The sequence below is a fragment of the Prionailurus bengalensis genome, chromosome D4 (assembly GCF_016509475.1).
Source record: "Prionailurus bengalensis isolate Pbe53 chromosome D4, Fcat_Pben_1.1_paternal_pri, whole genome shotgun sequence".
Taxonomy (NCBI): Eukaryota; Metazoa; Chordata; class Mammalia; order Carnivora; family Felidae; genus Prionailurus; species Prionailurus bengalensis.
This window is the reverse complement of record NC_057359.1, coordinates 8,324,572-8,339,937: the sequence shown is the minus strand read 5'-3', so window position 1 is coordinate 8,339,937 and position 15,366 is coordinate 8,324,572. Positions and strand designations below refer to the sequence as shown.

The following is a 15,366-nucleotide window of genomic DNA, read 5'->3' as shown; positions in this document are numbered from 1 at the left end:
AGCATATCAATACCTGATCCTGAAATGAATATCCCAACTGTAATTTCTGTACGTCCTATACGCCGAAATCCTGTGTCCAACCCACCTGTCCACTGCCAAGGCCACCAATGCTTCTTCTCGCCATTGTCATCTCACATCTGGAGACACCTCCGCCCAAACCACCCAAAGTGACATGGGCCCCATGCTCTTGCAGTGCTGGGCCTGTTTCCATCACCACCTGCCATGGACTGCCTACCTCCATAGATTTCACTCGACTCTTTCAGTATCCCAGCTCTTGACTGACAGATGGACTACACAGCTTCTAGACGGTAACAGAATGACGGACCTGCACAGCTTTCTTTGTGGTCAGAGAAGAAAATTCCAAGTCATCCCAAGGCCTGCAGAAGACATCCTTTTATGGCCTTTGCAGCTAAGACTTCAATTCTGTTCAGATAATCAGCACTTCCATTATGGCATAAGAATCCTGCAGCGGGAGCTCCTCAGAAGATAGAATTCTATATCTGCTGTGCAGTGAAACTTGGTTTCGACCAAAGAGCTGCCTGTATTTGAACAATGCATGTTTAATGCTTAGGAACCCTTGTTTCACCTTGCCCGGTCCTCTGGTAGAAGGTAGATAAATCCATCACCCATCTTTTAAGAGAAGTACCTTTCACCAGTTCTCCCATGATTTTCCTGTTGTTGTGGAAAACACAGAGTATATGGATCACGCTTTGCTTATCTCCCGATGATCAGCCGCCTTCATAGGCTGCCAGTGGTCTCAGACAGTGGTCTCGGATTAAAGCTCACCTAGCTCTAAAGCTGTAGACACTCAATCATTCATCGGACATCTACTAAATGCCTCACGTTACCCACCGCGCCAAGCACTGCTAGGCGCTGGGAATGCAGAGATGAATGAAGCACGATTGTCTGGGACAGAGAGAGACACAGATGTCAGAAAGAAGTACAATTATGTGTTGCATTATTGTATGACATTAATTATTTGTATGCAATACTGTGCTTCACGACTGTAGGACAGAATTACATACAGAGCACAGTGAGAATACCAAGGAAGAAGAGTTTATTTTATCAAGGAGTCTGGAAAGACTTCCCTGAGGTAAACTGAGCAGTGGACATTGAAAGTTGAGTCAAAGTTGTGCTCTCTGAATCGACGGAGTAGTGGGAGCACCTAGAGCCTGTCACATTTAGGAGGCAATCGATGCCCTCAGAGCATCATCTGTGTGTTAGGGACATGGCTGAGACATTAACATGACACGAGCCAAAGCTGGAGCAACTGGCAGCCACGTGATCACAGACGGTCTTGTATACAAGACCAAGAGCTTGGACTTGATCCGCAAGTAAAGAAGGACCATAAGACATTTCAACAGGAGAATTACTCTCACTATTACTGAGTACTTATCCTCCTCCGTTTGGTAAACCATCCCCACTCCCAGGGAGGGACCCTGGTGGCCTATGTCAATCCTAGCTGGTTCCATTCCTTTTGCCAGTGATGGCTTTAGGCTCAGGTGTGTGATAAAATGTTATTAATGAGACCGGAGGGCAAGTCCGCGAGGGGCTATTGGCAAGTATCTCTTCCCTTCTGAGACACACAGAAAAGACACCTCTTCTTTCTCGGACACAGTTAAACTAGGATGTGATGTTCAGAGTAACTGGGTTAAAACACCTTGGAGTTATACCACCTCTGACAGTTTCAGCCGACGTGAGTGGGGACTTTCTCCCACATAAAGCCAAAGGTATGTTTCACTCTGGGGCCAGTAGGGAAACTAAGCGGGAAACTTGCAACATTCCAGAAGGACCATATGAATGAGAGCTACGAATGAGCAAGGGGACAGAGGGGAACAGGAGGTGCAAAAGCTAAAGTATTCGGAGCTAAAGTATTTGGAGACTGGACAGGAAAAGGGAAGGTCTAGACTGCCTCCCAGGTCTCTGGCTGGGGTGGTGTTTACGACACGCTCAGGTTTTGCGTGATGCCAGAATGGGAACAGTTGCGTTGCTGTGTGGCCAGGGTGGCCCTAGAAATTGCTTGTGGTCATCTGCGAACGCTGGAGCTGAGTTTCATTGATGCTGCCACTGCTACAGCCACTACTGCCCAAGGCTCTGCTGCGGGGGCGCCCCCGGTCCCTCATGGTGGTCACGGGCAGGACAAAACAGCGCACGCTCCCCACTCACGCCACCTGTATTTTGTTCCACGCCTGTTCCCGCAATTTCCTTGCTGGTTTTGAGGCGTGAGGCAAGTCCAACAGCACCTGCTTAGCACCGGCACGTGTGTGCCCTTGAAACACAAGGGAGTTGACACCTTGTGGAGGCGAACCTTGGCCAGTCCAAGTGTGGCACCCAGGGGACGAGTCTTTCCCCTTTTCTCCCCTTCAATGAATGGCTTGGGGATAAAGGGGCCTCATGTGGCCTCTTTGAATATATCACGTGACACCAAGCAATCAGTTTTAATAAATCTGTGGCAAGGTCAGTAATATGCTCTCCTACCCTCTCCGTCCTTCCCGGCCTCACTCTCCTCCTCCTTAAACGTGCTTTCCTAAGATCGGCCTCCCTAATAAAGTACAAGCTCGTTAGCCTCTGCCTCAGGATCTGTGATTTAGGGAAGCTAGGTGAGGAAAATGACGAAAGTTACGCGAAATTCAACATGACCACTGAGTCCACAGCTCAGATTAAGCGAAAAGAGGAGTCCAGGTTCTAAGCTCATCAGAGCCCAATTCCCGGTTCAGTGCTAGACAAGCTCAGGTGCTAGTGGAGTACTTACAACTGCCTTTTTCATGGATCGTGTGGTCCTATGTAACTGCTTACTGATTTTATCCTGTTTGCCTACTTACGTTCTTATACTGGAAAGCGGATACCAAAACAAAATCATGTACCTTCGAAATGATGGCTGCACAGAGGGTTCTCCCTAATCCTGGGCACTGCCTCAGAAGTGCTGCCTTAGAGGGAACAGGGAGGTTTAGAAATTCAACCCTAGGAACTTTCAAAAATGCCTCGTATCCAGTGGGTAGGCAATCCATCAGGCAGAAGTTAATAGTAAGTTAACCAATAAAACCACAGCAGTGAGATATTAATCCTTCAAACCCTCCCGTTTTTTCCCCTAGTTCCCTCTCACGCACAGCTGATGCATTGACAATATCACCTTAGCAATCTGTCCCTTCTTTAACGATTTTGCAAAAGCAGCATCTGGTATGATGGTCATTAGTGCCATTTACCGACTATTTTTGGTACTCCTTATGTGCACGCGGTAGGATTGCATCTCCTTGCTCTTTCGAATTAGCAGTGACCCCATGACTTGCTTCGGCCCCCGTGACGTGGTCAGAAGTACCGTGGGTCACTTCCGGTTGGCAGGTTGAAGAACTCGGGGCGGGGTCTGCCATCCTCTCCCTTTCCCTCTCCCACGTGGAGGCCGCTCCTGCAGTCTGGGGCCTGGGGTGAGCCTAAGACAAGGCGGGGCCCTCAGCCAGCCCCTAACGGATTGGCTGGGACATAAGCTCTGGTGGCCTAAACCACGGACGCCTGACGGTCGACTGCTATAGTGCCATCACCCCGTGGTGCTGCCGGGTCTGAGTGAGTCTCATCTCCATTCACCATGAACCTCAGAAAGAGTAAGGGCGCTTGTCACCATCTTGAAAGACACAGAGATGGGCTCTGAGCACAGGTATCTTGGCTAGAAATCCATCTAGTGCATGGAAGCCCCCTGCTCCCTCATGCCCAAATGCCCTAAAAAAGAGTCCGAAACCACCGCGTATTCAGTCTCCTTGGCTCTCCCTGAAAGCTGCGCTTTGCTCTCGTACCAAACGAAAGCAGTTTCCTCTGACGGCTCTGGCATCTTTCTCCCTGTGGTCTTCCGGCAGCGGCTTCTATTCAAGCTCAGGAGAATCCTGGCACAGACACGCCATCTGCCTTCACACTCACATTCTCTCTCTCTCCCTGCCCCGCCCCCACTCCCATTTGCTCTCGCACTCTCTCTCTCTCTCTCTCTCTCTCTCAAAGGAAATAAACTTAAAAAAAAAAAAAAGAAAAAAAAGGCCAAGGCCCATTTCTCTATCTTTCTGCTCAGCCCTACCTCACAGAATCAATCCCTGGGACGAGTTCCTGTGGTATACAATCTAGCATGAATCTTGGCCTCCAGAGTGGGTTGAACAGTGTCTCCCAGAATTCACGTCCACCCAAAACCTATGAAAGTGACTTTATTTGGAAATAAGGTTTTTATAGATAATTAAGTTCCGATAACAACATACTGGATTATAATAGGTATCATTAGAGGAAGAGACAGATTAACACACAAAGACACACAGAGACATTGTTACAGACAATGGAGACAGAGATTGGAACGATGCATCTACAAGTCGAGGACCGCCAAAGATTGCCAACAACCACAAGGAACTATGAAGGGGCCAGGAAGCCCACCCCCTCCCCCAGGGCCTTTAGAAGGAACATGGCCCTGGGACACCTGGATTTTGAACTTCTGGCCTCCAGAACAGGGAGAGAATAAATTTCTGTTGTTCTAAGCTACCGAGCTTGTAAGGCAGCCCTAGGAAATGAAAACAGCCTCCAAAGTCCAAGCCATAGGAAAACAAATGCATTACTCAGGTCTTTCGGAGAGGGGGAGAGAGAGAGAGACCTGAGTTTCCCTATAACTCTACCACTCAGCTGTGCACCCTAAAGCAAGTTAGTCAAATGTATGTATCTGGTCCCTTTATCTATACTATTAGACAACAGGTATCGTGGTTGTTCGCTGCATGGTACGGTGGGCATTTGCCATTCCTATGCCTCTCAGCATCTGAACCCCTTCCTGTGTTTGGACAATGTCCCACTTCTGAGGCAGCACCAGCCTCCCAGCAGGGAAGCTGAAGGCGTCTGATGGTCCTTTGTCACACCCTCGAAGCTGAATCAGAGGCAGGCCCGAACTTCCACCAATAAGATGCGTTTTGCAGGCGAAGCTCGGAATGTGAAGATTCGGGGCTGCCAGAGAATCCGCTCAGGGGAGGTCACAACTGTGTCCGGGTTCCAGCTCACCAGAGGGGAGTTCTAAGGACAACACTCAAGGGCACCAGAGGGTGAAGGCTGGGCAGGCATGGTGCCCATGTCTGGCTGCACTGCTGTCTCTCTGAGACCAATTGTACAATGTGACTTTGGAACTTATTCTTGGTCACGGAGCCTCCACGCCTACTGTCTGATGACCCCGTATCCTTTAAAGAAATTATTTTCTCTCTTTCCTTCCCTCAAGTCGGGAGAGCTGGCTTTTGAACTTGGCAGCTAACAAGTTAACATACAAGTACTAAGGGAGTTAAGGTATGCCAAGCACCTAGCAGGATCAGGAGTGATCTCCTTTCTTCCTGCCTCCCTACACAGCACTGAGCAAGGGTTTTGCTGTCACCAGGTCAAAGATGATGCTCAGGGGTGAGAAGCGGAAGATGTAAAGAATGGATTTTTGAAAACGTGGTATATACATACAATGAACATTACTCTTCCTTAAAAGGGGGATTCTGCCATGAGCAACACCATGGATGAATCTGGAGGGCATTCCGCTCAATCAAATAAGCCAGACACAGAAGGACAAAGGCTACACGATTTCCCTTGAATCAAAGCATCTCAAATAGTCAAATTCATTGAAGCCGAGAGCAAATGCTGGTCGCTAGGGGCTGGGGAGAAGGAGAAATAGGAAAGCATTAGTCGAAGGGTATGAAGTTTCAGCTGCGTGAGAGGAGCAGCTCAACTCCGAATTCCTGGATGTCCATTGCACGCTGTTTGCTACTAACGATGCTGCGTCACATACTTAAACATTTGCTAAGGGGATGGATCTGCTGTTAAGTGTTCTTATCACGGAATATTAAGTAAACAGCAGGACGACACTTTGGAAGTGATGTGATGGATACGTTTATGGCGGAGACTGTGGTGATGGTTTCCCGGATATACGCTGATGCCTCCAATATCAACAAGTTGCACATGTCAAATATGTATCATTTTTTGACCTGATCCATACCTCATTAAGGAGGTTTTGTTTTGTTGGTTTTTTTTTAAATATTTTTTTTAATGTGCATTTATTTTTGAGAGAGAGACAGAGCATGAGTGGGCAAGGGGCAGAGAGAGAGGGAGACACAGCAGGCTCCAGGCTCTGAGCTGTCAGCACAGAGTCTGACGTGGGGCTCGAACCCACGAACCGCAAGATCATGACCTGAGCCGAAGTCGGTCACTCAAACTGGCTGAGCTATTCTGGCGCACCCCCTCCCTTTTGGTTTTGTTTTGTTTTTAAAATAAGGAGGCAAGAGCTGTTTCATCCCATACAGACAGGACTCCTGGGCGGGCCTGTGCTGCAGCTTTCTTCCTGTCGATGATGAAGGTCAGACCTCATTAGTGTGTGGGCTTAGCCGAGGCTCTGCAGCGTTTCAAAGCAGGAGGAGAACTTCTGAGGAGGATGAGAGGCAGACTCCAGGGCCTTTGACCAAGCTGATGATAAGCCCACAGCGAAGAAAAGTCACGGTGGAGGGGCCTGGGGCTCAGGCTCTGCAAATCAGAGTATCAGCTGACAATCGGGAGTGGGTTGCTTTTGCATGTTTGTTGTTGTTATTTACGGGTTTTTTTTTTTAAGCTTTCAAATCCCCGAATCCCTTCGGCCTAAGCCAACCGCACATTTGAATGCACCAAGCAGCTGTTGCGGCGGGGGATTCTCTCCTCTGTGAAAAAGCTGATTTAAAAAAAAAAACAAAAAACAAAAAACAAAGTAATAAGCTCCTGGCTCCCGCTTATTCTCCCAAGGTTCCAGCAACTGGTGCCCTGACAAATGAAGTGTCAAAACATTTCCAAATTAAAACCCTACCGCTCACACAGCCCCACACCCTCAGCAGGATGGACTTTCCCTGCTTGGACCCTGCACACCCTTGAAGAAACTAAAAATAGCCAGATGGCAATTAACAGAAACTCTGAGGAGGGGGAGGGGGTGAGTTCCAGCAGGGGTCAGTTTCCTGGATGGATTCCAAACGGAGTCTTCAGCCAGCAGTGCTCTGGCCAAGAAAGGCTTTTCATTAAAAGTGCATGGGGGAGGCAGCATGGGAAAAAAAGAAATCAAGATTTGAAACTATAGCAGAGGCAGAACCCACACCACCATGCCCAACACCATCAGTGACAATAATAATACTTGCTACAAGGTACTGAGTGGCTACCATGGGTCACCGAGCCTTCCCTATGCAATGTATCATCTTAACCTAGCAAGGACTCCAAGAAGTAGTCGCCATTCTAACAGATAAAGGATATTAAAGCCCAGAGCCGGTAGCAGCCAACTAGCCAAAGACGTCAAAGCAAACATGATAAAGGCCTACGGCAGGTGCGTGGTGAGTGACAAGGCTGCTGTCCGAACTTGGCTTTCCAGTTCTGGAACTCGACCATAACCATTGCACCATGCTGCCTCCTACATGCACGGGGATATCTGAGTGACCAAATGTTTCCATGCTGTCCTTAAGCTCAGAGAGACAAAATTCTCCCTTGGCAATTTTAGCAGTCCCTTTCCGGGGTTCATATCTGGGTGGGGGGGGTGCTCTAAAGTAAGACTAACTGGGTTCCAATCCTGGCCTTTTCATTTCCTAGTTGTATACAATCAGGTAAGTTAATAGCATCCGCAGGCCTTAGCTCTTTTGTCTCTAAAGTGGCAGTGATGTAGGCTTTTATCTCACAAAATTGTAATCAAGATCAAAGGAACCTGCTCTGTGGACTGAGTATCTGTGTCCCCCTAAAATTCAAATGTTGAAACTCTAATCCCCAGTGGGATGGTATTTGGAGATGGGGCCTTTGGGAAGGAATGCGGTCACAAGGGCGGAGCCATCGTGAAGGGGATTTGGACCCTTATACGGAGAGACATTAAGTAACTCGCTTCCTGTTCTTCTGGGTCGTGTGAAGATATAACAAGACGACCTATGTATGAGCCAGGGCATGACTCCTCCCCAGACACCGGCTCTACCAACACTCTGACCTTGGACTTCCCAGCCTCCAGGACTATGACAAATAAATATTTGTTGTTTAAACCACCCTGTCTATGGTAGTTTGGGGATAGCAGGGTTTGTCTGGGGAGACTGGCTGTCCAGCATACAAATGGGTGGAAAAGTTCAGTCTGTGGGGGAAAGAAATAGGAAGACCTTATTTGGCCACAGGTCCAAGCCTTGTTCTCCAAGCAGCACTACTAACCATAAAGCTGATATTATTTCTACCTCACATCTGGGTCTATTTCTAAATTGGTTCAGAACTCAGAAGGGAAAAGAGATATAATTAATTATCAACCATGTGATTAATTTTCACCTTCATAAACCCCAACAGATAGACGTCTATTTTATTTCACTGGCAGACAAACCCATTTCAGGCCAGCAGGAAAAGGATATTTTGCAACATCAAATGAGGTTACAGCTGTGCGTGACCTTAAAGATGATCCGGGCCAGTATCTTCATTTTTGTGGATGAAAAGATAACACAAATGAAAGGGTCAAGTGACATAATCCATGTGAAATTCTGTGAAAGATTAGAATGCAAATTATTCACATGATCAGTCGTTTGGGGAGTGGTCTTAAGAAGCCGTAAACCCCAGAATTAAAAACAGATTATGGATAACACAGAAAATAGATTGTAGATAATAGAAAATAGACTATAGATGAAAACTAAGCAACTCCAGAGGGAGAGAAATTTTCCTAAGCAAAAGTATTACCTCCAGGAAACATCTTCAAACCACAAAACAATCAATAGTTTAGAGGTGATTATTTTTTTTTTCAATTAGCAAAAAATCCCTATCTTAGGTCAATAAGATTGCTTGCCCCCTCTCTTGAATACGAGATGGAGAGTCAAAAGAAATAAGCTTCCCCCCTCTCCCCTAATCCTGTCCACCTGCCATAATCAGGTCCTCTTTGTTAGGGATGTTTACTTCCTATCTGTTAACCAGGCAGGACCCCACTGGCAAAGCAAGGGTGATGGGCACCTCAGGACATATGACAGGACATCTGAGACACTGTGGCCAAACAGCCATCTCTGGTCTTATCACCCTCAATCATCAGAGTACGCAGTGTTGCCTTTTAGAAAGCAAGTGGTCCTGGGTAAGTTGGAGAGAATTCACTGTACCGTGTCTCTTCCACTAAATACAGAATGCATGGGACAGGTACTTGGAAGACTCTAAAATGTGTACAGGAGCAGGCAGACTGGGGAAGACCAGAATTCAAATACTGCCAAACCATATCCTCCATGATCTGAACTCAACACACCGGAAATAGGCACCAGGGCGCCGACAAAAGAGCTCCTGGGGACACCTAGTAGTTCTGGCTCCAACATCAAGAAAGGACGCTACAATCTCAAGTATGAAAATGCTCCGGTTTTCCCTTGCTCTTCTTTTTTCTTTTCCTCTTCTCTCTCCTCTCCTTCCTTTCTTTCCCTCCCCTTTCCTCTCTTCTGTGTTCCAGCCCCCAGCAATCTAGTGGTAGTGACTGCCTCAGGAGCCAAAACGATGAGGGCAGGCAACCTACCTCCACATTCGCTGCTGTCATTCCCAAAGGCTGAGACCACCAACGCCCCACCAGCCGCCTTTCTTCTTTCTTTGTCTTCTCTCTGCTTGGCCAGCGTAGGCCAAGTCGTGGAAGCGCAGGAAAGAGCGAGATTTTCAGCCCGAGACTGAGAAGTGGTCCCAGGGAATCAGAAAGCACCGGGAAATCAGGGAGAGGAAGGAGTTTGGCAAAGCAACCCCATAAAGTTTTCTTTCTCTGAATAAATTCCTGGGCTGGGCGCTGGGGTGGCTCAGTCAGTTAAGCACCTGACTCGTGCTTTTGGCTGAGGTCATGAACTCATGGCTCGTGAGGTTGAGCCCCACGTCGGGCTCTGCATTGACAGTGCGGAGCCTGCTTGGGATTCTCTTCCCCGACCCACAGCCCCTACCCTGCTTGCTCTCTCTCTCTCTCTCAAAATAAATAAATAAAATTAATTTATAAAAAAATTAAAAAAAAATTCCTGGGCTCACCCTCCATCTGTACATGCAGGAATCTGATCTTAATTAGCATACCAATACTTTGAGAACTCTCCCCAGGTGCCAGACTGACCACCGGGTGACACACACACGCAGACCCAAACAGCATTGCCAAAGGCTTTGAAAACCGAACTGACGTGAGAACCAGAGCCCTCAGAAGGCCAACTAGTGGTGTGGAACTCGCAGCCTGAACCTAACCAAGCTGAATGAACACGAAAACACAAATAACATTTTCCCTAGGCATTAAGCAAGAACCTAGAGTCTCTTAACATAATATTCAGAATGCGTAGAATGCTATCCACAATTCCGCGGCATATGAAGAATCAGGGAAGTTCCAATTCCCTCGGAAAACGCAACCAACTGAAGCCAACCCAGCAATAACACGGATGTTAGAATGATCTGACAGAAACGATGGTAAAGACGCCCCAACCAGCGATCGTGAACAGTGCTGAAACCAATGGGTAAGACAGAAAGCCTCAGGCAAGAAACAGATGCCATGAAACCAGAGCCAAATGGAAATTCTGGAATAACCAACATAACATAAAAAGTACCAAAAACTCTGATGGGCTCAGTAGCAGAATACGACAGAACAACGAAGGCCAGTGGCAGATCAGCTTTGAGCTGGGTGCCCATTTATCGCTACTTTCTCACGAATTTTCTCCCTGTTTTAATCAACTGGTACTGCAGAAGAAGCCACATCAAAATTTAGTGGATTAAACTGGAGACAATTTATCATTTCTGTCAATTCCACGGGAGGGCCAGGCAGCTTCTCTGCTGATCTTGCCCGGATGCATTCACGTTTCTGCATTCAGCTGCAGGGGTGGCTAGACAGCAGGCCAAGGTGGCCCCACTCACAGGACTGGCAGTCGGTGCTGGCTGTTGACTGGAGGGCCTCAGTCCTCTTGTATGTGACCTTTCAACCCCCAGTAGGCTAGCCCGGGCTTCTTCACTGAGTACGGTAATCTCAGGGTTCCAAGGGGGTAAGGCCAGGAGCCACAAGGCCCCTTAAGCCCTAGGCTCTGAAATCCACATGATGTGACCTCTGTCATCGTCTTTGGTGAAAGCAGATCATACGAACAGCACAGAGATAAAAGTAAAACATTAGACTATCTCTTGATGAAAGGGAAAGCTATAGGACTTTGCAAATAGGCATGGACACGAGGAGCCATGAGTCACTGGGACCATTATTTCAATGTTCTACCATACCCTTCCGGAGGAGCTAATACTGCAGATATCAGAGGCTGTGGTCTACAATTTACTGTGGCAGTAGAATCGATTGCGACGCTCAGAGAAGTTTAGTGTTTTGCCTGAGATCACACAGCTAGTTAGGGAGAAAACATAAAACTAAATCCTGGGACTGCTGATTCCACTGACCGGTCTTCATGCCTCCGAGATGGGCCATATAGTATTTTGAACGCTGGCTTTGTATTTAACAGGGAGGAGACTTAATAAGAGCTAACAGTGACTTAATAAGAGCTATTCATTAGGTAGGAATAGAGGTCCTAACCCATTCCATGCACCAAGAGATGGTCATTCAGTCTCTTGAGTTCCTGGCACTCGAAACTTAATTCCTTTATTGAGGTAAAACTCACATAACGTCAAACGAACCATTACTCATTTTAAATTGTAAAATTCAGTGCCATCTGGCACATTCCCTGTGTTATGTAACTGTTACCTGTCTCAAGTTTCCAGCCATTTCTATCACCGTAAAAAAAAAAAACGCTGTACCCATTAAGCACCACTCCCCACTCCTCCCTTCCTCTGCCCCTGGCTCCCACGAGTCTGCCTCCTTTCTGATTTGCCTATTCTGGATGTTTCATGTAGACCGAATCATCTTTATGAGCTTCTGTCACTCATTTCACTCAGCAGGTTTTGTGGTTCACCCATGTTGATGCACGTATCAGCACTGCATTATTTTTGTGGATAAGGTAAATATGAACGATGCCCGCAATATTCCATTGTATGGACGTACCACATTTTGTTTTTCCATTCATCAGGTGATAGGCATTTGGGTTCTTTCCACTCTGGCTATTGTGAACCGTGTTGCTATAAACATTCATGTCCAAATAGTTGTTTGAATGCCTGCTTTCAATTCTTTGGCGCGTATAATTAGGGGGTGGAATTGCTGGGTCATACTGTGGTTCTACCAAAGCGTAATTTTGATTCTCGTTTTTGACAAGCCTTCTTAAAATGGTCTGAGATAATAACATGCCGCTGGCATTACCTTGTCTCTAAAGTCAATGTGGTTCTGGAGGATGGCTCTGTGGTAAGTGGCTGTCCTCACAAAATCTTGCATCATGTTCTGCTGCTGGGAAATGCAGCCATAAAACTGTGGAGAAAAGACAAGAACAGGGACAGTCAACAACCCATAAGTCATCACCTTCATGCACATATGGTTCTGAGAGCCACCTTGGTCAAGGCAGGCTTGACCTAATACACAGGCAAGCTGAGGCTCTGAAAGACACAGTGGCCTGTCCTTCTTAGCTCTGTTTGTAAGGTCTAGAACTGTAAGTGGACCGCAGACTTTCAGCAGCTGCTTCACGAGATAGATTCAGGCCTCGATGTTGGTCAGACAAGTGCCCAGGGTCCCTCCTCAAAGCAGAGGCTATGAGGGTCAAGAGTAACAGCGATAAGAGAGAGAAAGGCCAGAGGCAAAAGGGATGTCCCTAATGAGTCTCATGAGCCAGGAGAGAAAAATAGGACTTGGACGGAGGTCTTGAGTGAGAGCGGGAGGAGAGCAGGAGGTAGTGACCATGACCATCCTGATCAGGCAAGCCAGCCCTCCAGCCCGCTCAGGTGTATCCGCAGGTGTGCGTCACATGGAAACTCAGTTCCACCCGGAACAACTTTCCTGACCTGGAAATACTGCACGGCCGATGCCTCTTCTGTCCGCTGGCTGAACACCGAGGAGTCCTTTTTCTCATTCCGGCAGCTTTTCAAGGTATTTGAAAATGAGCTGAGATCTGCAGGGACAAGAAGCAGACCCGTTTCTACACGGAGGGAAGCACAGAATTCACCACTACGCTCTTTACAAAACTCTGGGAAAACAGTAGAGGATTCAAAGGGCAGACGGCACCTGGGTGGCTCAGTCATTCAAGCATTCATCCAAGTCTTGATTTCAGCTCAGGTTGTGATCTCGCAGATCCTGGGTTTGAGCCCTGCATCGGGCTCCATGCTGGCAGTGCAGAGCCTGCTTGGGATTCTCTCTCTTTCCCTCTCTGCCCTCCCTGGCTCATGCCCTCCCTCTCTCTCTCTCTCTCTCTCTCTCTCTCAAAATAAATAAACTTAAAAAAAAAAAAGAAAGAAAGAAAGGGCGCCTGGGTGGCTCAGTCAATTGAGCACCCAACTTCAGCTCAGGTCATGATCTCACGGTTCATGGGTTCGAGCCCCATGTCGGGCTCTGTGCTGACAGCTCAGAGCCTGGAGTCTGCTTCGGATTCTCTGTTTCCCTCTCTCTCTCTCTGCCCCTCCCCTGCTCACGCTCTGTCTTTCCCTCTCAGAAAAATAAACATTAAAAAACTTAAAAAAAAAAAAAAGAAGATTCAAAGGGTATGTTCATCCCCAAACATACACATGATAAGGAACGGCAAGGTGGCTATGGGTGCCACTCTGAGATGTGACACCCTTACGTACACTTGTCACACGTATTTGCATTCACCAATATCACGTGAGAGAGCTTAATGGAACACATAGAGACTGGGCTCATGGGATCCTCCTGGTCCCGCATTCACAAAGCGAAACAGGTTTATTCTAAGTCAGTCCTCTGGGGAAGGTGATTGTTGATGATAAGGAAAAAATATATATGTGAATACAAAATATGCATATAATGGATATATATACATATGTATATCTATATAATCTCATTCTATTGTAACAACAGGGTTCTTTTTCACACTTCTCTAGGTGTACAGAGAAAAAGGAAAATAACTGAAGATATGTGAATACAAGGCAAAGCTTTCTATTACTTGAGGAAAAAAATACAAAAGTGAAGGCTCAAAAAAAATCCCCAAAGTGGTATCACTAATAGCTAACACAGCCTACAAGGTTGTCGAGTTTTGTGACTTTTGCCTTCGAAATGTCTTTGAGGGGCGCCTGGGTGGCTAAGGTGGTAAAGCGTCTGACTTCAGCTCAGGTCAGGATCTCACGGTTTGTGAGTTCGAGTCCTGCCTCAGGCTCTCTGCTGTCAGCACGCGGCCCACTTTGGATCCTCTGTCCCCCCTCTCTCTTCCCCTCCCCCACTCTCAGTCTCTCTCAAAAATAAACACAAAAATTTTAAAATAATATAAAATTTAAAAAGTTTTCAAAAATAAAGTTTAAAAATGCAAAAAAATTTTGCGTAATTACAAAATCAGTATTCGAAAAGTGTAGAAAATTCACAAAATGCAACAAACCCAAATGAAGAAAATAAAAATAATCATCTCATTATGCAAGCTATTAATTACTGTTCACGTTTTGGTGTATATTCTCTTGGTGTGTGTGTGTGTGTGTGTGTGTGTGTGTGTGTGGAAAAATTCCTCTTTGCACAATTTCATCCCATTATTTTATAAATACATCTTTTAATTTAAGATAATATCGGGGCACCTGGGTGGCTCAATTGGTTAAGTGTCTGACTTGATATTGTCTCAGGTCAGGATCTCACGGTTCGTGGGATCAAGACCCATGTCAGGCTCTGTGCTGACAGTGGAGCCTGCCTGGGATTTTCTCTTTCTCCCTCTCTCTCTGAAAATGAATAAATAAACATTTAAAAAAAAAAAAAGAAAAAAGTACATGAATAACTTCCCGGATTTTTTTTTAACGTTTATTTATTTTGGGGATGGAGAGAGACAGAGCATGAACAGGGGAGGGGCAGAGAGAGAGGGAGACACAGAATCGGAAGCAGGCTCCAGGCTCCGAGCCATCAGCCCAGAGCCCGACGCGGGGCTCGAACTCACAGACCACGAGATCGTGACCTGAGCTGAAGTCGGATGCTCAACTGACTGAGCCACCCAGGCGCCCCTAACTTCCCCCATTTTTAAGTAGTCTCTTGACATGACTGTTAATGGATGTATGTTTCAGATGGACATGACATTTCCCTACAGTTGGACCCCAAGTCCCTACCCTGGCGTACTATTTTGGGATGACAGAGCCCAGCACCTGTATCTTTAACTCTGTCCCTGGTGACTCTGATGAGAAGACATTCTTGAGAACTCCAGTTAACAGAACCTCCGTACAAAATAAGTATCCTAACTCTATATTACAGTAAAAGAGACTCTAATTCTTTACGATTTCCTCCTACGTGGGCCATCAACAGATCGGTATTTCTGTTCCCCCGTGACATTTACCTTTTGACTGTTTTCTTTTACAATTAAGAAAAAAAAAAACTCTGTAAATAATGTGATCATATGAAAT

The 15,366-nt window shown here is 46.6% G+C and overlaps 1 protein-coding gene across 1 annotated transcript in view; it reads right to left on the bottom strand.

Annotated features, from left to right (window-relative positions):
• LOC122475124 (histone-arginine methyltransferase CARM1-like) overlaps positions 1-15,366 on the bottom strand; it is a 248,792-nt gene that overhangs the window by 89,600 nt on the left and 143,826 nt on the right. The window contains exons 5-6 of the mRNA XM_043566818.1: positions 12,835-12,941; positions 12,203-12,307 (exon numbers count right to left, since the gene is read on the bottom strand). Coding sequence (XP_043422753.1) covers positions 12,203-12,307; positions 12,835-12,941 — 212 coding nt within the window. The remainder of the gene's footprint in view (positions 1-12,202; positions 12,308-12,834; positions 12,942-15,366) is intronic.